Source organism: Phaseolus vulgaris, chromosome 7 (genome assembly GCF_000499845.2).
Source record: "Phaseolus vulgaris cultivar G19833 chromosome 7, P. vulgaris v2.0, whole genome shotgun sequence".
NCBI lineage: Eukaryota > Viridiplantae > Streptophyta > Magnoliopsida > Fabales > Fabaceae > Phaseolus > Phaseolus vulgaris.
The window spans coordinates 35,055,211-35,077,085 of NC_023753.2; the positions used below are offsets into that span (position 1 = coordinate 35,055,211).

The window sequence follows — 21,875 nt, forward strand, 5'->3', positions numbered from 1 at the left end:
TCTCTTAATTCCTTTAGCCTCCCTCTTGCAAATCTCCCTTAAAAATTCTTATGTATTTATTATATTTGTACCTTTCTTTTCATGCTTCTTATTTGAGTTCTTGATTCTTCTTCTTGTTCATTTTTTTCTTTCATTAGATTCATCTTCAATCCTATCTACATATATAACTTTGTGTATTTGTTTTTTATAGGAGTGACATCATGTACTGATTATATTGAATTTTAACGAGTTATTTAAACAAAAAATTGATGTCATTCAAAAATTGGCTTACACCCTACTCAATCTCTCCTTTTAGAATATTGTGCTGCTTAGAACCATTCTCTAGTCAAAACTTCAGAATACTTACAAAAATCTCAAATTTGTTTCACATTATAACTCTTCTTATAATTATTACATTATTTTGCATTTATTAAAGAAGCTTTTCAAAATTAAAATTGTTAAAATTCTATTCGGGTTCTGCTGCCACAAGATAAATTAAACAATATTATTATAATTTCAATTCGAAATAACTTTTAAAAAATCTTAATCATGAAAATTTTTATAGGCAAATCTGCACTGAGCATAAACAAATTAATTGAGATAGAATTTTAAGGACACTTTTTTTAGTTAATCTATCGACGGCACTAAAAATCTCAGGACAGTCAATTTTGATTTTTTTTTTGTACTGTGTAAATGACACCACTCTTTAAAAATACATGTATCCCACTACTGTTTTATAGAACAAAATACTATATTATAGTAAATTAATAACTTTTTAGATGTTAAATGAATGTAATTGGTATCAATATATCATGTTTTTTTTGTATAACAATGAAAGAAAGATTACATGGGAGAAATATTTCCATTGACGATTTTGTGTAAAAGGTAGCCAACACATTCACATAAATCCACGAAGAATCTCATTTATCTAGCCCTTGGTGGAGTAAATTGAAAAGGAAGAGCACATAATACACGTAAATCCAAATGCAGGTACATTATTTTATTCATTCCAAATCTAGGAGACACTAATTGAACAAGATTTCCATTGAAAACATCCAATTGACTGATTGAACATGCACAATTGTTGCCACTGATTACTGAGGTCACTTTTGTGGCACTGGATGGCAGTTGTAAAAGTAAGGGACACGTTTAATTTCGGAAATTATAAGCTTCGGATTGACTAAAGTATTGAATTATTGATACTTCACTATCATACGACAAAAACTAATTTACAAGTCAGAAAAATCATACTAGAAAATTGTTTGCTGAAATAGCTTCAATTGAAACTAAAGCTACCCAGATCAGTGTTCTTCAAAATAGTTCTGATACATCAGCACATGGCAGATGGCAGATGGCAGATGATCCGTTTTGTGCAGCTTTAAGCAAAATCTTGAAAAAGCTTTCCTAAGTGAAACTTGCCATTGTTGCATTCAATCGCATTGACGACCTCTTGAAATGTTGAAGCAGTGCATGGAACCACTAGGCCATTCCTCTGAGCAAAGCCAAATTCATTGTAGGCCTTCTCCAGCAGCATCTTGAATAGAGGGTGGCAAAGGTAGCTGGTTGGGACCACATATCTCTGCCTCTCCTCACCAACATAAAGTGCTAAAAAACCAGTTGGGGTCACGCTAGAGGGGGATTCCTTTTCCTCCTCGTACTCCTTCAGCAGACATTCTTGGTGGGGAGGCTCAGCTTCAGCTCCACCAACACCCTTCACTTTCCTCGCCAGTTTCTTCAACGACACCATCTTTTTCCCTAGCATTTTGCTTCAGATATTAATCTTAACATCAAAGGGTTTTTGAGAATGTGCAAGTGTAGATGAGAAAATGGGTACTGAGGAAGTTAAAGGGAAGATTTAGAGAGAGAGAAATGAGAGTAGAAGGGGAATGTTGTCCTTTTGAAAAGTCTAATGTTCGAGGTTTGACTATAATGTTTTTGAGTGTGAAAAAAATATTCTCAACTCTTTCAAGTTGTCTTGAAGCGGGCGTCGGCTGAAGCCTGCTGACTTAATAATAGTTAAATTAAGAGAGTAAATTAGATAAGTTGGTATGGTTATAAAATATGAAAAAGATAGGAGCAACGTGTGCCACACTACTACTACCACCACTTTAGAGTTTAGTTTCATAGCACCATTGCTCAGTCTTGCGTCCACATTTGTTGCTTCTCAATTATTATGCATACCTGTCATTGAACTGGAGCATAATACCCTTTGTTTGCTCCTGGATAAGAAAATATATTACAAAAGGGTGCCATCTATCATTAAACATTCATATCTCTCATTAAATGATAATACCACACTAATACCATGGGCGTGATTACTGGTGACCCACTAATTAGTCCAAAACTTAAACTTTTTTTTAAAAGATTAAATATATTTTCCCTTATATAATTTAAGATTAATTTTCATTCTTAATCCAAATTTTAAACATTCTAGATACTAGTAAGAATGATGTTAAAATATAGTATTTCATGTTGATTCATAGTTGGAATGAATGTTATAATATTATAATACACTTCACGTTGAAAATTGGTTTCAGGTAAAAAAAATGGTACTAACTAATGGGAAAAACGCACGCGGAAGCAATACACAATCACGAATCAACTACAGAAAAATAAACGACATAAAATTTAACGTGGTTCAGACGTCAACTGCAACTTACATCCACATGGGCAACTATTAGATTTTCATTATGTCCTGTTACACATCAATCACAAGTACAATTATCTCTTTAAATAGATATTATAAAAGGACACAATGATTAAATTCACTCACTAAACATGGTGTCTAGTCAGCCCAACTCAATTGGTATTGGCTTTATACCAACACTAACATAAATATTATAATATAATCCACTTTACTTACTGAAAAAAAAATTGTTAAGTAAAAAAATTAATAGTAACTCATTTTAATAGTTTTCTTACTATAACTATTCATATAAATGTAGATTATGAACGAAAATCAATTTTACTTTAAATTACATGAATTAAAAACATATTTAATTCATTTCTAAATGAATAATGGTTTAATTTTGTCTTCTTGCGTTATCCTATAAGAAACTATGAAATAAAATCTCAAGTTAGAGAAAGGCTAAAAAATGCTAGCCACGAAATAGCAGAGTTAACGTTTCTATACTGAATCGTGCTTTAAAAAGCCGTATCAAATCTTATATCTTCATTTTTAAGCACTCTTTTGTTAGAAAAGAAAGATATGAAATAGTATAGTTTCAGTAAAATTTCATTTTAAAATCAATCATCTCAAAAGTGGTGTCATTTGTTTGAATAAACGATTTTGGATCTAATATCTATGTCGAAAGTCGTAAGGACCCCAACGTTAAGGAGAAAGCAAAAGCTTTTAAAAAATTATATTTTTAAGGCATTTTACATTCATTTAAAAATATTATAGAATGTTATAATTCCACTGACGCTAAAAGTTATCATAGTTCATTAAAAAAACTGGAAGAAAAGAAAAATGAGAAGAATCTAGATAGAGAACTTGATGACAATTAATCCTAAAACTCTTAAAATTTGATTTTTGTTTCTGCCAGTATTTCTGTCTCTTCGGATAGACATATCTACATTTATTGTCCATTTAATGATTAATAATAAAGAAAATACTATTGATGATTTCGATATTTTAACATGATAAAATTGTATAAAAATTATAGGAAAGACTTGTTGATTATCAACAATTAATCATTTAGGAAAAAAATGGTTAGAATTTTGGAAATTTAAAATGAGGTATGAATGTAACAAGAATGAATAATATGAAGATAAAATTTGAGTTTGAACAAAATAAAAATGTCAAAGAAGAAGGTACTAAAAGTTAAAGATTAATTAATTGAAAATAAATAGAGAAGGAAGTTACAAAGAGAGTCATCCTTTCCTTCAAAACAAAAGCTCACACTCATGCTACGTTGCAATCCTATGAAGGATCATGGGCACAAGTTGCAGGCTATTTCTTCCTGCACCTCCAAAGTTTATTTCTATACCACCATAAGTTTTTTTAATTCCAAAACTACTCTTCGATAAATGGTACAAAGTTTTTTATTTTTTTATTTCGGAATTGTATAATTTGTAGATTTTTTAACTCTAGAATTTGGAATCCGAACTCTAAAATTCAAAAAATGAATTTTCAAACTTAAAAAATAATTTACAAACTGTAGAATTTGAAATATAAAGAATGTATTTTTGAACCCAAAAAATATATTATGAACTGAAATAAAAATGGAAGAACGAAAGAACGGTATCAATGAAGAAGATGAAGAAAAAGACAAATTTTTCATTTTATGTCTTCTAGGGAGGTACAGGAAAAAACATGGTGATACAGGAAGAAATCAACTATATTACAATTCTACTAAGAAAAAAAGATGGATGAAGAAAAAAGAAATGTGTCTTCACACATTGAAAATGAGCAACTATCGAAAATATATATAAAGTAGGGTATATAAATAAAAGGAAAGTAATATATTGGTGTTAACTTTGAAGTTATTTTATTAAAAAATTATATTTTGACTTCTTTTTATAGTTGTATATAGTTTTTGATTTAATAGTTTTTAAAAAAAATATATAAAATTATTAAAATAATATTATTATTGGTTATTAAATGTCAAAATATTATTATCCTTTTTATTTTAACAAGTCTTGAGCTATTGACATTAAATATTTTTCATCTGTTTTGCAATTCCAATATTTGAACCTCGATCTTCTCCCTCTTGGATAAATTCTTCATATAACAAGTATCACTATATTTTCTTTGCTTAAGAGTATCTTAGAGTTTTTCTTTGTTCGTAGAGTTTGAATCTTTGAATTTTGGAAAGTTTTCTTTTCCATTTTGTCCTTTTCGGTGGTAGCCTTTAGTTTCCTTAAAGACTAACAAATGGTTGAATTCTTGATTGAACACAAAAGGGAGTAACTTAGAAGGAACTCAAGACTTTTGTTCCACATGTATTTGGATTTCCTTCTTACATCATTTTTTTTTAATTGGAAAAAAATAAATTAATAGAAAAGAGTACAAATTGAAAAGAGGTTTAAAATATTTTGAAAAACTTTTATTCTTGATAAATTTGTTAGTAAATTATGTAGAAGGATTATGTACTAGTCTAGAAAATAGTTTTCTAAATAGTTGTAGAATATTTATGAATAGATTAGGTTCATGTGCAATTCTATCTTCTGTTCATGTGTTAGAGCATTATAGTCGTTGATATAGCTATGAATTCGCAAGGGTTGGCAGCATTTTATTGTCTGTCTTTGAAAAATTAATAATTACGAAAAACCATAATCCTGTTATTATTATTATTATTATTCAATTATTCTTATTATAATTATAATAAATTATATAAATAATATATTATTGGATGGAATTGAACTAATCACTCATAAAACCTATAATCACAATAGCAGATAAACTTTTTTCTAAAATTATTATTATATTATTATTATTATTGACAATAATATTATTACTATTATAAATATTTTAATTATTAATAATATTATTAATATTAATATTAATATTAATATTATTAATACTAATACTAATAATAATAATAATAATATTAATAAAGATAATAGTAATATAAAATAATAATAATAATAATAAAAGTAATATTAAAATTATTAATAATATTATTAATATTATTAATAATAATAATATTAATAATATAGTATGATCAATATTATTATTATTAATAATACTAATAAGAATATTATTATTATTAGTATTATTATTATTCTTAATAATAATAATAATGATATCATGTCAAGATAATGATAAATCTTCATTGAGTGCTTATATAGGGAAGATGAAGAAGTAAATATTGTTTGATGGCTGAATTTGATTCATTAAGTAACGTAAGTTCAGAGCTGATTGAAAATAATGCTAATTGTGATAAATTTGTACATCCATTAATGAATGCATGAAAAAACAAATAGATTGTACATTTCCAACAGACTTAATTAGCTTGAAAATATTGAAAATAGAGTTTGAAAGTTAGAAGACGAATTAACTGTTGAAAGTAATATTTTGAAAGTCTTAAAATCATTTAAAAAATTATTTTGTAATTGTGCTGAAACAAATTAATCTGCCACTGTTAAAGAATGTAAAAGTTATAAGTCTTTCTTTACAAAAATAAAATACATTATCTTATAAAAACTCTTCAAATGTTTACGATGAGAAGAGAACATTTAATATTTTACCTAGAACAATAAATATTGTTTTAAATCTTATCTTTCTTTTGAGATACATTGATCAAATAAATAACCCATGTTTTTTTCATCACTCTTGAACAGAGCACTTTCTCCATTTTTCATGTGTTTTGATTCTTTATACAATAAAATAGGATGTAGTAGGTGGAGGAGGTGTAGTAGGACATGCCTTTTGATGATCTTGATAATGAGAGATTTTTCACATTACAATTTGGGCACAAAAACTTGTGCAACCTCTCTTTAATTAAAGACATGATAATTTATTCTATTTAAAAAAAAAACTAATAATTGTGTTATACTTATGAAAATCGCAATTACGATATGTTCAACTTTTCAACTAACATAAGTGCTAATTGAAAATTGATTATAGTTTAAATGTACATCATTTACGAAGAATATGATAAAGAAAAGTGTAATTTTTTTGTAAAATTATTATTTTTGTTAAAGTGTGTGAGAAGTTATTAAAACGGCAAATAATAAAAACTATTTTTTTATTGATTGATTTATGAGCCATTAATGGGAGTTTTGCATGTAGAGTAAGTTATGAATTTGACTTGAATAAAAAGTGTTTAGTTAGAATATAATAGAGAAAGATATTAGTTTGATAAATGTATACTCAAAGTCATCATTTACAATCTTTAAAAAAAATAAAAATTATATGTTTACATTTTTAAATAATTATTTATTTATTTAGTGTTGATAAGTCCAATATTATGTGATAATAAGTCGTCGTTTTTAGGATTTTGATTTTATATCTGTATAAAACAAAAAATACAGAACAATCAGTTTTTAAATAGAGGATGACATTGATTGTGGAAAAAAAAAGTCAATAATAAAATCAGATATAGAGAAAACATAAAATGAGATTAATATATATAAAAAGAAACACGAAAATGAACATATAGCTAAGGATATACTTATTCTTAATTACATTAAATATTTTAAGTTAAGATAGTAAATACTTTTATTTAGACTACTAATTATAAATTAGATAATGTGAAGTAATTTGGATTGTTGAAAATCTATAGAAGTGAATGAAAAAAGAATTAGAAAGAATTAAAGTTGAAAAGGTTGTGGGATGCATGTGGATGAGGAGGTGAGAGAATGGTTGTTCATTTGATGGGTTGAAGATTGAAGAGTTTGACAGTAGGCATGCACGTTGGTTAATGGTAAAGATTATGCGCAATTGATGTATTGTAGTGGTGGCAGCGTCATAGAGCACATTCTCTCCCACTTTCACTCCAACTACTACCAGTAACCTCCTTTTTACCTTTACCAATTCCACATCCACTCCTGCATTAATGGATCCATCTCAACACATGCTCATGCTCATGCACACCACCATTCTAGAACATCAAACCATTTTTTTAATTCTTTTCTCTTTAAATTACAATTACCTTAACATCATTTTTCTCACAACTCTCTCATTTAATTTATACATATATAGTTTTATCTGATGAACAAATTTATATAATATTTTAACTCTTTTTTCAATAAATCTTTATGAAAAAATATTGCTTAAATAGCCTTGAATTATAAATGAGACTTTCCTGTTATAAAATTATATTTACTTTTGCGAAAATGTTTTTGTTGTATATCTCATATTATTGGAGACAAAAATATTTCATAATATATAAGTGGGTGTAAACATCATTTTATAAATCAATTTTATAAAATTCAGTTAAGCTTAAAGTTCACTTCTTAATATGGTATAAAAGTTATTTAGAATTTATACGAACGAGAGTTTGTTAGACTTTCAAGTCACATACTATAAGATCATTATCAGATTATCCATAATATATAGGTTCACACACGAAAAAACAAATCTTGACATAAGAATGGTGTGTTGAAGATCTCACATCGATTAGAGATAAGGATATCATACAGTAATATATAAACGAGTGCAAATCTCATCTTATAAACCGGTTTTATAAAGTTAAGTTAGGTTTAAACTTCACTTTTAAAATATAATTTATTTTAAAAGTGTATAATTTATAAATTAGAAGTTAGATTAACTACTTTCTAGCTTTTAGTTGTTAGTTAATAAATTTTATTATAGAAATAAAATTTGTGTTGTTTAGATAAAAGTGTATATCATTATATAATTATAATTTTAGATTTCTTAGTAGTTAATTTTTTATTAAACTTTTTAATGCTTTAATATTTTTTAAAAAAGTATATGTTTTTTATTTACAGAAGTTAGATTTTAAAATATTTCAAAATAATTTATTTTAAAAAATTTACTTAAAAAATATAAGCTACTTCACTTAGTAATGTTTAGTTGTTACATGATAAACTCATAATAATTAGAAGTTTTAAACTAGCAAACTAACTTATAAAATTAAAAGTGCTTTGTAGAATTTGTTGATAAAAAATATGTAATTAAATTTTTTTATTATATAAATAAAATTTGTGTTTTAAAAAAAAATACTACTATGGAATTTTAATTTTTTAGATAAATAATTAAATTTTGATTAAATTTTTTATTACTTCGATTATTTTAAAATGTTTTAGATATATTTTTTATTTATACAAGTAATTTTATTATCACTAATTTATCTATTAGTCAAATTTAAGTTTTATTTATTTTTAAATTTAATCTATTATTTATTGAGTTTTATTTTAAAATTTTATTGTGTGTAGTTTTCATATAATATTATATAATTAACGTTAGTTAATTGAATTGGTATTATTATTATTTTTAATTTGAAGTACATAAAAAAATGAAAGGTAAACTAATCAACACTGAACATTATTTAATAATTAATTATCTCCATAAAATTGAAAAAAAAGATAATAATGGATAAAAAAATTAAGAATAATAAGAAAATGTATTATAATATCAGAGATAATAATAATAGTAAAATTATATAACTTACAAGCTAAAAGATACGTTTGACATAAATATAAGTTAAAATATATGTTAAACATTAAAAAAAACTATTTTGAAGTACCTCACCAAAACTTATAAGTTAATTAATAGAATAAGTTAATAACTAATTTATTGATATAACAAAATATACTCATAAGTAGGAATTTATCAATTAAAAACTTAGTTTATTAGCTTATATTTTAAGCTAGTTTTGTCTAACATATCAATAAAGTTGTACTATTTACTAAGTAAATCAATACTTTATTTAATAATTTATATTTTACTAAATAAATTTTATATTACCGTGATAAAAATGTAGGAAGAATGGACTATGGTGATGTGGATAAATATTTTCCTGAATTATTCCTATAATAACTTATATATATAATAATAATTTTGTATTTTTTTTATAAGCATAGAAAATTAAAAAAAGTTATATCTATACCTATATATAAAGGGATTCCCTCTTTAACTGTTCTCAAATTTTTTCCTATTTTATCCTTAGATTAATATTTGGTTCTATTTCATTATTTTGGTTATTGCGTCATTTTCTATTTTTTAAAAATATTTGAAATAGATTATCGGTTTTGAATTGAAAGATATGATTTATTTTAAAATTATGAGAGATGAACAAATATTAGAAAACGTGAGTAGTGGTCAAAGTAGTGACAACAATTTTGAAATGTAACATCTTCTTTTTAACTTTTTTCATAAATATTTTAACTCCCACTTCTTGGGTTAACCTCCACGATTTCCCTTTAACTGTTAACTCCTTATTTTAAGTTACTAACACCCAATCTTCTCAGAAGAAATTATTACTTTTATTTTTTTATAATAAGAAGAAGGCTAAAGAAAGAGAAGTCTTCTTCTATATGTTCATTCTTTTTGTTAGTATGTTTCCTCTTAACGGAGAGTGACGAAGACGAATAATGGTTCCGATGGAGTTATTGGAAAGAAGGCTTAACATATGCAATTAAGAGGTACCATCATTAAGTTAGACACCTAATTGAAAGGGAGACAGGCGCAACTTTGTGACTCGATCATTGGTGTATGCTACTCCTCTCCAATCGGTGCACGCTACTGCCGCTTACTGATGCCATAACAACTTAATGTTTCACCAGGTATTCCGTCTCTTCAATGCTTCAAAAACCCTAACATATTGCTAATTTTCTTCATATTTCATCTCTTTTATTTATCTTATTTTAAATATATTTAAATAAATATAAATATAAATAATAAAAAAATAATATAAATAATAATATATTATTTAATTTAATTTAATTTTATATTTATGATAATAACTTTATGATCTTGCAATACTGACTTGTGGTTTTAAAAAAAAGGTACATACAATAGATTAAAAAATAAATTGAATTAAATATTACCTTATTTATGTTGAGTTTTGGAAACTTGGTTGACAGAGTATCTTGGTTTGGAAGGGTGTTTCATCTATTGAATGACATTTGACAGACAGATGCATAAGGAATGCTTAAATTCATGATCCAAGAAATACCAAATTGAAATAACAACTATGTCAGTTTCACCAGAAAACGGTTTAGTCTCAGGATAAAGGAAATGTTCGTATCATGTCATATCATCAAATTCAATTTTCGTCTAAATACTTTATTTCCTATAATAAATATATGTTTTACTTTTTTGTATAATAAAAAATATATAAATTTAATATAAAATATAATTTTATTAATTTTATTTAAATTTTATTAATGATTAAGGTATTTGAACACGTATATTTATTAAATAAAAAAATTAAAAATAGTAAATAATTAATTCTGAGAAGAGAGAAACAAAATAAAAATGTAACGTATCCTAAAATAATACTTATCATGTTGAACGAAAATATATCTAACATAAAAGCAAAGTTATTATATCAATTATGAGGGAACTGTTATGATACTTATCTACTATGTTATTAATTAAAATCCACGTAATAAATTGTAATTTATTTTATTATGTAATTTATTATAAAAATATCATTGAGAATTGTTTATTTCTGATGGATAAATTATAATATTTATAGTAAATTGTTATAGAATCTTATTTTTTTATTAGTAGAATTTTTTTACTTTTTCTTTTTTACATTGTACATTTAAAATTCTTAATAATTATTTAAGATTAATTGTATACTAATATTAATTTTCTTTTCAATAAACATAAGTAATAATTACTAAAGATCAAATATATACTTAATTAATGGAAATTTAAATAAAACAACTAACAAAATTAAAATTATTGTATTAAAACTGTAATTTTTTTATTTATCGTATTAAGAATGAAATATGTATTACATACAAAATTGATTATTTATCTAAAATTTCTAAAGAACGTTTTTAAAATCATTTCGTGATTGTACCTATTAAAATTTTATTCTAAATTTTAAATATTAATAGTGATTAAACCTATAAAAAAAGTTATATATATTTTTTTGTAACTTTAGATAAAGCTATATAACTTTTTTTTGTAACTTTATATATAACTATTTGGTACGTGTATAACTATTTAATCATTGCATTAAAGTTCTCATTGAATATATATATATATATATATATTAACTTTTAAGACTTAAAATATTTTGATATATCAATAAATAATTCAATTTAAAAGATACTTTCAAGATGTAAGTAAATATTAATTATAAAATCACATACTAATAAATATCTAAATTAAAAAATTTATGAATACATATATATCGTTTTCATTAACATATGGATTTTGATATGTGTCTTTATATTTTTGTATTTTTTTTATGTGATCGTAAATAATTGTTGTTACTTAGCATTAATATCTAATATGAAATTTTTTATTTAAAAAAATATCTAAATTTTAATTTATATAGCTAAAATAATATATATATATATATATATATATATATATATATATATATATATAGATAGATAGATAGATAGGGAGAGAGAGAAGGGATGGGAGGAAGACCTATTAAAGGAAGTTATTCTATGGTGGGTTACTTTTAACACTCCTATTTATACCTATTTTCTATTTTTATTATATCTTTTGGGTTTAAATCCGCTTTTTTCTTCTTATTGTTTTATGAATGTACAATTGAACTTTAAAAAGTTTTATTACATTTTTTTTTAATTTAAGCATTTTAATCCACAATTAATTTACCATCAATTTTTTTAACAAAATGGTTGACGTAGCATTTTGAGTAATGACATATTGAGGTAAGAATATGCACTCACACTAAATCTCATATATAGCTATTATTACTTTTTCTTTTATAAATAACTATTGTAATCAATCATAATTTTAATCGACTGTCGATATAAAAATTTATAACAATATATCAAAGATATAAAAAATCATAAAAGGTTCATTATTATTATTATTATTATTATTATATAGTGATAGAGTTTGGATAGTTTACTAAAATATTCAATTATATCATTATTTTTATTTGCAGAAAAATTATACTGAAGAAAACTTTTTCAAAAGTAAATTAAGTCACAAGACAACATTAAGAGATCGTCATTCTATTTCTGACGCCTATTTTTCTTAGTTTCCTCAAGTCCCTTATATAAACCTTCAATAAATAACTTAAAAATTAATCAATCAATATTTCCTAAATTAATAATTTATTGATTTTAATTTTAATGCAGTATCTTACACTATTGTAACAAACTAGAAACAATTATAGAATTAAACTTTTTATCACTGTATTGAATTTGGCTCATGAAAATGTGTTCATTTTTGGTTGGCATATGGTATATGGTGTATTTGAACTATGTACAGTGTTTTCATAGTTTTGACTATTATGGATTTGACAGGTTTAGACCATGAATACAGTTAAACCAACGTTTATTTTGATCTGACATGTCTAAAAAAGTAAATTTAAACTATGCAAACCTATTCAATAAATATAATTAATATATGTTTAGATTATATAAGTGGAAGTAAACGTAACAATCTGTCATTATTATTTGTTGTTTCTTCTTCTTTTTTATCAGCTTGTTATTTCTATGGTATTTATGTTTTTAAACTATAACTATCAATATATTGATGTAGTATGATAAAAAATAGTTATTAAGTTATTGAAGAGTATTTTTTTTTTGAGGTTGTGCTCCTTCTGAGTGTAATTTAGTTGAGTTTGAAAATTGGGTTGATAGGATCTGGAATGGAATTTAGTTTGAAGGAGGTGTCTGTTTGAGTGAGAAATTTTTTTGGAGATTAACTTCTTCAAAAGTTTCAAGGTTTGAGGATTGAATTGGTTTTGGATGGTAGTTGGGTCTGGAAGGATTGTGAGTATTCTTCTTACTCGATCAATTCTGCTTACGTTGTCTTAAAGGGTGAGCTAGAAGGGGAAACAAGTTCGTGTACGTAAAGTTTTGGAAGATTAAGGCTTTGCCATCAACCCATGTCACAACTTGGAGGTTGTTGGAAAATAAGCCACCAAGGCTAGTTTGGAAAGGAGAGGGGTAGTGATTGAAATTATATGCTCTATGAGCGGGGGTGGAAGAGGAATCTTGTTGCCATTTGTTTTTCGAGTGCAGGATAGCTTGACTTGTCTGGAGTTAGTGCTACGCTTGGTTAGGTTTGGCGTCCATGGATCATTCTGACTCTTATTTTTTCAATTTTTACAGTTTGTGTAATTCATCTAAATCTGTTAATGCGGTTTGAAGGACTATTTGGATCGCTATAGTAAGTGAGATTTGGAGACACAGGAACAAGATAATTTTTAAAGGGGGGGTGGATGTTTCAAAATGTTTGCTCTTATTCCACTAAAGGCTTGGTCTTGGGTCGCCTCCAAAGTACCTTCAACTTGTTTTTCTGGTGTCTTAACCCTCTGATTTTGCTGATAAAAAAAAAACCCCTCTGATTTGCATGTATTTGATTCAGTGTTGGTTTTTTCCTAGTTGTTTGATTGGATGTTGGTAGTTGTATTGCTCGCCGACGTTGGTAGAAGTTTTTGATTTTTTTTTTCGTTCTTAAAGGATAAGTTATCGTTTTGTATAAGAGTTGAACCATTCCTGAAGTGATTCACATTTATTTATTATTTCTTATATATAAAAAATAGAAATAATATAAATTTAAAGATGTTTACAATATCGCTATTAAATGTAACTATTTTGATAATAAATTAATACCTATATGAAATAATAAACCACATACATTAGACAATATGGCGTAACAATTTATGAATTGAAAATACAATATATATCTCTTCTCGAATAAAAGGAAGAAATACTATTAACATTTTGACACTTTTCTCAAAATATCACATTATCAACATGTTAACTTTGGAAAAAGGGATGCGAGTTCAATAAAGCTTTAAATTTTTTTGCAATGTTAGCAGGGAAAACGGACACGGGCAGACTATTTAGTAACCGACATCTACTACTTCAAAATTTATTCTAAAATAATTTTATATAACTTGTGCAAAGATAGTTGGGAATAACAAAATAAATATAAGTATGTAAAAGAAAGTCTCGTGAACATTTATTTTATACTTTGGCTTCTCCTTGCATTCAAACCTCGAAGGGTTTCATTTTAGTTAAGAAATTAAATCATTTTTCGTTGTCACTTCTTGAAAGAAATTGCTGACTCTAGAAAAGGGATATTTTAAATATTAAAGTTTTTCCAATTAGACATTGATTATGTCATCTAATGATTTTAAAACAAGTTTATAAACTTTATAGTAAAGTTTTAAGACAATGGCAAGATATTGTTAGAAAGTGCTATTGTGTAACTTTTTATATTAAGTATACATTGAAAGTGTAATTTGGTTCATTAACTTTCGTTATGAGACAATTGCTATCGATTCTCGATATTTATTTCAATGAAAATCAAATTTGAAATCTTAACTATCAATTGCTAGATCAAACACTTATTATTAAGTTAAAAATTATAATTAATATTGAAAGTGCAACTTTATATATATATATATATTAACTCAATTTAAATTCACTGTTTAATAAAATTTAAAGTGTTGAGAATAAATTTCGAATCATATTTGTTCAAGCTAACTCAATTTTAATTTTAATGATACCAAAATGAAACTAGTATAAAAAGTGTTTACATGGCCTAATTTGATCTACCTTCACCTTTTTCACTCTATAAATAACATCAACAGGTACCTTTGTCCTTCACAATCTTCCCGTTTCTTCTTCACACATTGTTCTTTGGTTCATTCTAATGGCTCTCCCTATTTGTGTTACCATTATAATAATTTGCTTCTATTTTGTGATATGTAACGATGGCGTTGAAGCGTTTCACAGCATATACCCGGGTCTCCAATCCATTTCAGTGCCTTCTGTGAGCAAACTTCACAGAACTGCATACCATTTTCAACCTCGTAGGAACTGGATCAATGGTAAACTTCACAGTTTCTTACTCATATACCCTTCATTTAGAGTGCAATCAATTTTCCTCACTAATTCTTAATCTCTACATAGGGTGCCTAAACAAGCTACAATACTTTATTTTGTCTCGTGTCACTAAAAGAAAAATTAATTTAAGTTCACAAATTTACTTCAAACATCTACACTGTATTAGTATCTTAATATATATTTAATTTGAATATAAAGTTTCTAATATATATATATATATATATATAAGTTTTATTATTTTTCTTGTAAATGAAAAATTCAGAGAGATGTGATATAATCGGTAATTACTCAATACTTTATCTTGACTATCATGGGACAAGAATAACTTAGAAACACAAATTATTTTGTATTAGAAATATGAACATAAGGAAACTTGTGTTTTAGTGGCTTTTGCATGCCCTTCTATAGTTGATTCCACAATCTTGCACGCGAAACTCTTTTGTAGGACACAATCACATGCATGAAGCTAACTAGTGCTTTAGTGCGGTGTAGTGTATATTTTGAGTATCTGGAAGACTCTGCTATGTATTTTACATGGAATAGTTTTGTAGTGGCATAGAATGTCAGACTTTGTTGGAAAAACGAAGATAGTAACATTGATATGGTATTAAACTTTTGTTAGGTGCTTCAATATATCTGTGCCAAAACTGAAAATAAAGTCAAGGTTCACTGTGGGTTTTCCCTTTTCAATTACATAGATGCATGCCATTGTAAGAGGAAGAAAATGGATGTTGCACGCATTTACTGCACATTTCACCTTTTTCTATCTCTTACACTTTTCTGCTATAATATGAAATCAACTTCTAACCAATAACAGTAAGATTCGAGAGTGGTCTATACTCCAAAACAGTGAAAACTTCAATCCAGAATTTGAACTTTCACCTTAACACAATATTTTGATACATATTATTATACAAATTAATGAAAAAAAAACTTGAAGAACAGTGTAAGCAATACTTAAAAGAACTGCATATATAAGAAATGGGAGTGGCCTATCCCATCTTATTCCTGTGAAGGTGCTGGAACATTCTTGTTTAGCCTCCACGTTGTCTTTTTGTGATGGACCACTAACACACAGAGATGAAGGACTCAGTTTCATTAATATAGAAAATAACAGCATGTGTCCAAAAGTTTCATTTTTTTATCAGCAAACAAAGAGTGTCCGAAAGTTTCATAATTTGGTTCATAAACTGGTTTGCTGTGTTATCATATTGATGAATGGCTACAAATTAACATGGTGGTATTAGGTTAAGGCACATGCAAATGCGGTGTCTTATCTCAGTCAAAAACGTTCCTGCTTCACAATTTATTCTCCTCTACCATAAATCATTTTCCTATTCATAAAATAAGTTCTACGTTTTTATTTTTCCCCCCTATCATGTTCCTACTTATTTTATGAATTAAAATGTACTTCACATTATTTTATTCTTTACAAATATATTATTGCTTTCTGAACTTAAATACTTAATTGGTTTAACAAAGTATTTTATATTTTAAAATAATCGTAAAGTATCTACTCATCTTTTCTTTATTTTTTTCAATATTTATGTTGTTTGCATCAAATTTTAAAAACAAGAAAAAAATGATATTCTATGTTTATTTATGAAAAGAAAATTAATTAAAAAACGTTGTCCGAAACAAACCCTGAATTTTCTTAATCCGTTTTCGTTTTCTTTCTGTTCTATAATCTAAGTATGTTTATTGTATTAGCAAGCTGCAAAATAATTTAGTGGTTTAATATTAATGTTGATAATTGTTAAAGGGGTGTAGCTAATGTTGTTTAGTAGGTGTGTTGTTGTAAATTTATTCAATTCATATATATATATATATATATATATATATATATAATAGTTAATAATTAATTTTGTATCTCGTTGATAAACAAACTTTATTAGCAAAGGATAGTAAAAATCATCAATAATTGCTTATAAAAAATATAAACTAGTTATTCCACTGTTATTAAACATAAAAGATAACATCGTTGCCCTTATATATTAATTAAACTAAATCAATTAACAAAATACATTATCACATGTAAAAATGTTTTACTTTCTAGAAAAAAATGTAAAAGAGTTTTGTAACATAGACACGCATATGTAATTAGAAAATGATATATATATATATATTTGTTAATTAATGTAGTGAACTAATAATGTTTTTCCGTATATTGGGGCAACCAAGAATTCGGTTCTTTAAATTTATAACTTGAGAAAATGATGATTAGAAAAGGTTTATCTTTTAAAGATCGAGTTTATTTAATAACTGAACTTTGTGACAAAATGTACATTTTTTTTCCGTGTACAATACCATGATATAATGTGCATATATATAAGAAACGATTAAATTGTCATTATCCTGTAAGAAAATTGTTTCAACATATTAATTTCCTAATTGATAATTATAACTGGTTTTCTTCTGCTCAATCCTCCTTCACCTTAGGATTCAGTCTTAATTCTATAAAATTGATAAAACCTTTTTTTCTTTATGGAGTGCTGATATTCTTTGCTTTCTGATTCTTTCATGGTGTCAATCGGGTGCACGTGCAGATCCAAATGGTGAGCAACTTCTCCCTTCACTTTCACTAGTTTTTCCTTCTTGTATGTTATTTCAATCTTTGATAAACCTTTATTATGTTATTCCAATTTTTTTTTTATGTTAAAGAAACAAAGTTTTTCTTAATAAGTTATGAATGTGTTGAATTTAGGATAAAGGGTGTATAATTTGTTATAATGATCCATGTCATGCAATAACAGGTCCCATGTACTACAATGGAGTCTATCATCTGTTTTACCAATACAACCCAAAAGGAGCTGTTTGGGGTAACATTATATGGGGCCACGCAGTATCAAAGGATCTCATCAATTGGAAAGAACTTGAACCCGCTTTATACCCATCCAACCCGTATGACAAATACGGGTGCTGGTCCGGGTCAGCCACCGTACTCCCGGGTAAAGGACCGGTCATTCTTTACACCGGAGTGATTGACAAACACAGCAACGAGGTTCAATTATACACCATACCCGAAAACAAGTCAGACCCGTTTTTAAGAAAATGGGTAAAGCCCAAAGCTTTTAATCCAGTCATCAGGCCGGATCGCGCCATGAATGCCAGTGTGTTCCGCGACCCCACTACTGCATGGTGGAGTAGGGACGGACATTGGAGGATATTGATCGGTGGCAGTAGCAAAAATAGAGGAGTGGCCTATACATACAGGAGCAAGGATTTTCTGAGGTGGGTCAGGGTCAAGCACCCGATCCATTCGGCTGCGTCCACGGGCACGTGGGAGTGCCCGGATTTTTACCCGGTTTCTTTAAAAGGGAAAAACGGGTTAGAGGTATCCAGTGTTGGGAATAGAGTTAAGCATGTTCTTAAGAATAGTCTCGACAAAACTAGGTACGAGTACTACACAATTGGAACGTATTTTAGGAATAAGGACAAGTATATCCCGGATAACACTTCAGAGGATGGTTGGGGTGGTCTGAGATATGATTATGGAAATTTTTATGCTTCCAAATCATTCTTTGACCCGAGCAAGAACAGAAGGGTTGTGTGGGCGTGGGCAAATGAATCAGACACCAAAGAAGATGATGTCAAGAAAGGCTGGGCAGGAATTCAGGTAAGCTATGAACATGGAATTAATGTTAATTAATCATATGTTTATGTTATATATATTGAAGTTTTCTTTGGGTGTGTTCTTGTTTTCTAATTTCAGGCAATTCCGAGAACTGTTTGGCTTGATTCTCATGGGAGACAATTGCTGCAATGGCCTGTTGAGGAATTAAACAGTCTTAGAGAGAAAGAAGTTAACCTAAGGAACAAGAAGCTTAAAAAGGGAGATTATGTTGAAGTTAAAGGGATTACTGCAGCTCAGGTAATTATACTTATAATTGAGTTTAATTTGGGTGTATTGTTATCAAAGAAAACGAAATTGAGTTTTGTAACGCAGGCTGATGTGGAAATTAGCTTCTCATTCTCAAGCTTGGAGAAGGCAGAAGCATTTGATTCAAGGTGGGTGAACGCAGAGAATTTATGTGCAGAAAAGGGTTCAAAGAACGAAGGAGGGATTGGGCCATTTGGAATTCTCACATTGGCTTCAGAAAAACTGGAAGAGTTCACTCCTGTGTTCTTCAGAATTTTCAAAGCTTCAAACAAACATGTCATTCTCATGTGCTCTGATGCTACAAGGTAACTCAACTAATATTTTAATTTTCCACTTCTTACTATTTGTCTGAATATTGATTTCTGCATATTTTCTGATTAACTTCATTCTTTCACAGTTCGTCTTTGAAGAAAGAACTCTATAAGCCTTCATTTGCAGGTTTTGTGGACGTCGATTTATCCGTCCATAAAAAACTCTCTCTCAGAACTTTGGTATGTGCTAATCTCATCCCCAATTTCGTCTCATAAAACATTATAATAAGGCTTTTCTTATTTACCAATTAATTGCCAAATTTCATTATCTCTCACATCATTTTACTATATCTATACACTTAAAATAAACAAACCCATGAATTTTAATAAAATAAAGTTTATATTTTTGCTCTATTTTTTAAATAAACATTCATATTTAATGTGTTTTTATAAATGGCACTTATTTTTTTTAATAAAGTAGCGCTTACTTGTTAAAATTGAAAATTAAACTTTAAAAGATAAAAAAAATTAAACAAAAATCTTTTTCTTAAATGATTTTAATATATCGTGAAGAATATATATATGTTTTTTTTTTTATATTTAATTTTGATGACAGATTGATCACTCGGTGATTGAGAGTTTTGGAGCTGGAGGGAAAACAAACATCTTATCTAGGGTTTATCCAACACTAGCAATAAAGAAAAAAGCTCACTTGTTTGTGTTCAACAACGGTACTGAGCACATCACTGTGGAGAACCTGAGAGCATGGAGCATGAAATCTGCACGTCGAAATTAATAATCAGCTACAAACTAGTATGAATAAAGTAGAAATAATATTAGCATTTGGCCTTCTTTCGATTGTGGTTGTTACCTTCACATGACATGTACTTGTTATACATTTACATGGTTTAATTTTATGTCAATGGAATTTTAATTTATGATTTTTTTTTAATCAGTAAATAATAAATTAAATAGAAAAGAACAGTAAGGGTAACCTTTATAAAAAAAATACCAAGTTTTTTTAAGAATCTTACAATGACGATAAATCTAGACAAACGTTTAGAACAAATATCTGACCTTTTTAATCACGCAAGTATCAATGATATGCTACCATGTTAATATAAGTAATTGGACTTTGAGCTTATCATGAGAAAAAGAAAGACACTCTTAGAACCTTGTTTTTAACCAAGCCTACGATTGCACTTGAACCCGTGAGAAGACTTTGCTTGATTAAAAACTATCTCATTCATGTGTTTCTAAATGCATCATATGATTGAGAGCCACACTTCTTTCCATAACTTATTACCTTCTTTGCTGAATCAAGTACAGTTATTGAAAGTGTTCTTTCGGAACAAAATGGTTTACGGAACTAACTCTATTCATATCTATAGTAATTTTAATATATTCAATATATATATAAGAATATGATTTCATTTGAATCTTATTGTTTAGTTATTAAATATGGAATTCTTGAAAACATAAGTTGAGTTAAACATATATGAGTTAATTTTTTTAAAGATTTTTAAAAACTTTATTTAAATTAATGAAAAATTACTTTATGCAAATTAATGAAAATTTAATTGTGAACATCAATCAATTTTATTAAGAAAAATTACTTTTAATTTTAAGCGTGTATATTTAATGTTATTTAAGTTTTCAAAGCATTCAATATAAATTTAATAAAGATAAGAATTATATGAGATAAAAGTACGAGTAATACAATCAAAATTCTACTCATTCACTCTCGTCACGTATCTACATCGAGTAGAGTTATTTAAATACTCGACTATGTTAATACATTAATTTTTAAGTTTTATTGACACTCCTTAAGAAAAAGAACAAAAATATACAACACAGCACAGGATATTGAATTCTACAGGTTATACAATGCTACTTGTGAAATCTGATCACAAAGAAACGCTCCTAACAATCCAAATAAAAAGCAATACAACTCAAAATGAAAAAAAAAAATCATAGAACAAGATCACCTCTCTCTCTATAAATATATATATATATATATATATATATATAAACTTATATAATGTAATTAGAAAGAAGAAATGGTGATCTTTAATTTAAAATAATCAAACTATGATTTTTCATCATATGATTTAGATAGAAATGCTCCTGGGAAATATTTTTTAGAATGCAAAGCTCTCTCATTCAAAGAGTTTTGAAAAAAAAAAAAATTCAAACTTGAATTAATAATATTATATATGAAAATAGGATTTGTAGGTTTGATAATTTTAGTAAATTAAAATTGTTGTGACTTATACGGTCTATTATTATTCACGTACTTGTTCAAGATAAGTTTTGATAATAACAAGTAC

General features: G+C 26.9%; 2 protein-coding genes across 2 annotated transcripts; one reads left to right on the plus strand and one right to left on the minus strand.

Annotated features, from left to right (window-relative positions):
* Nucleotides 1-954: 954 nt before the first annotated feature.
* Nucleotides 955-1,911, minus strand: LOC137828274 (auxin-responsive protein SAUR21-like). The gene has a single exon (XM_068634764.1). It carries the CDS (start codon nt 1,739-1,741, stop codon nt 1,358-1,360), a length of 384 nt encoding a protein of 127 aa, XP_068490865.1. The 5' UTR covers nt 1,742-1,911; the 3' UTR covers nt 955-1,357.
* Nucleotides 1,912-15,179: 13,268 nt separating this feature from the next.
* On the plus strand, nt 15,180-20,468 carry LOC137830332 (beta-fructofuranosidase, insoluble isoenzyme 1-like). The gene is made up of 7 exons (XM_068637608.1): nt 15,180-15,398; nt 17,961-17,969; nt 18,168-19,030; nt 19,127-19,285; nt 19,361-19,599; nt 19,692-19,785; nt 20,162-20,468. The coding sequence occupies exons 1-7, from the start codon at nt 15,221-15,223 to the stop codon at nt 20,339-20,341; spliced, it is 1,722 nt and encodes a 573-aa protein (XP_068493709.1). The 5' UTR covers nt 15,180-15,220; the 3' UTR covers nt 20,342-20,468.
* The last annotated feature ends 1,407 nt before the right edge of the window (nt 20,469-21,875 follow it).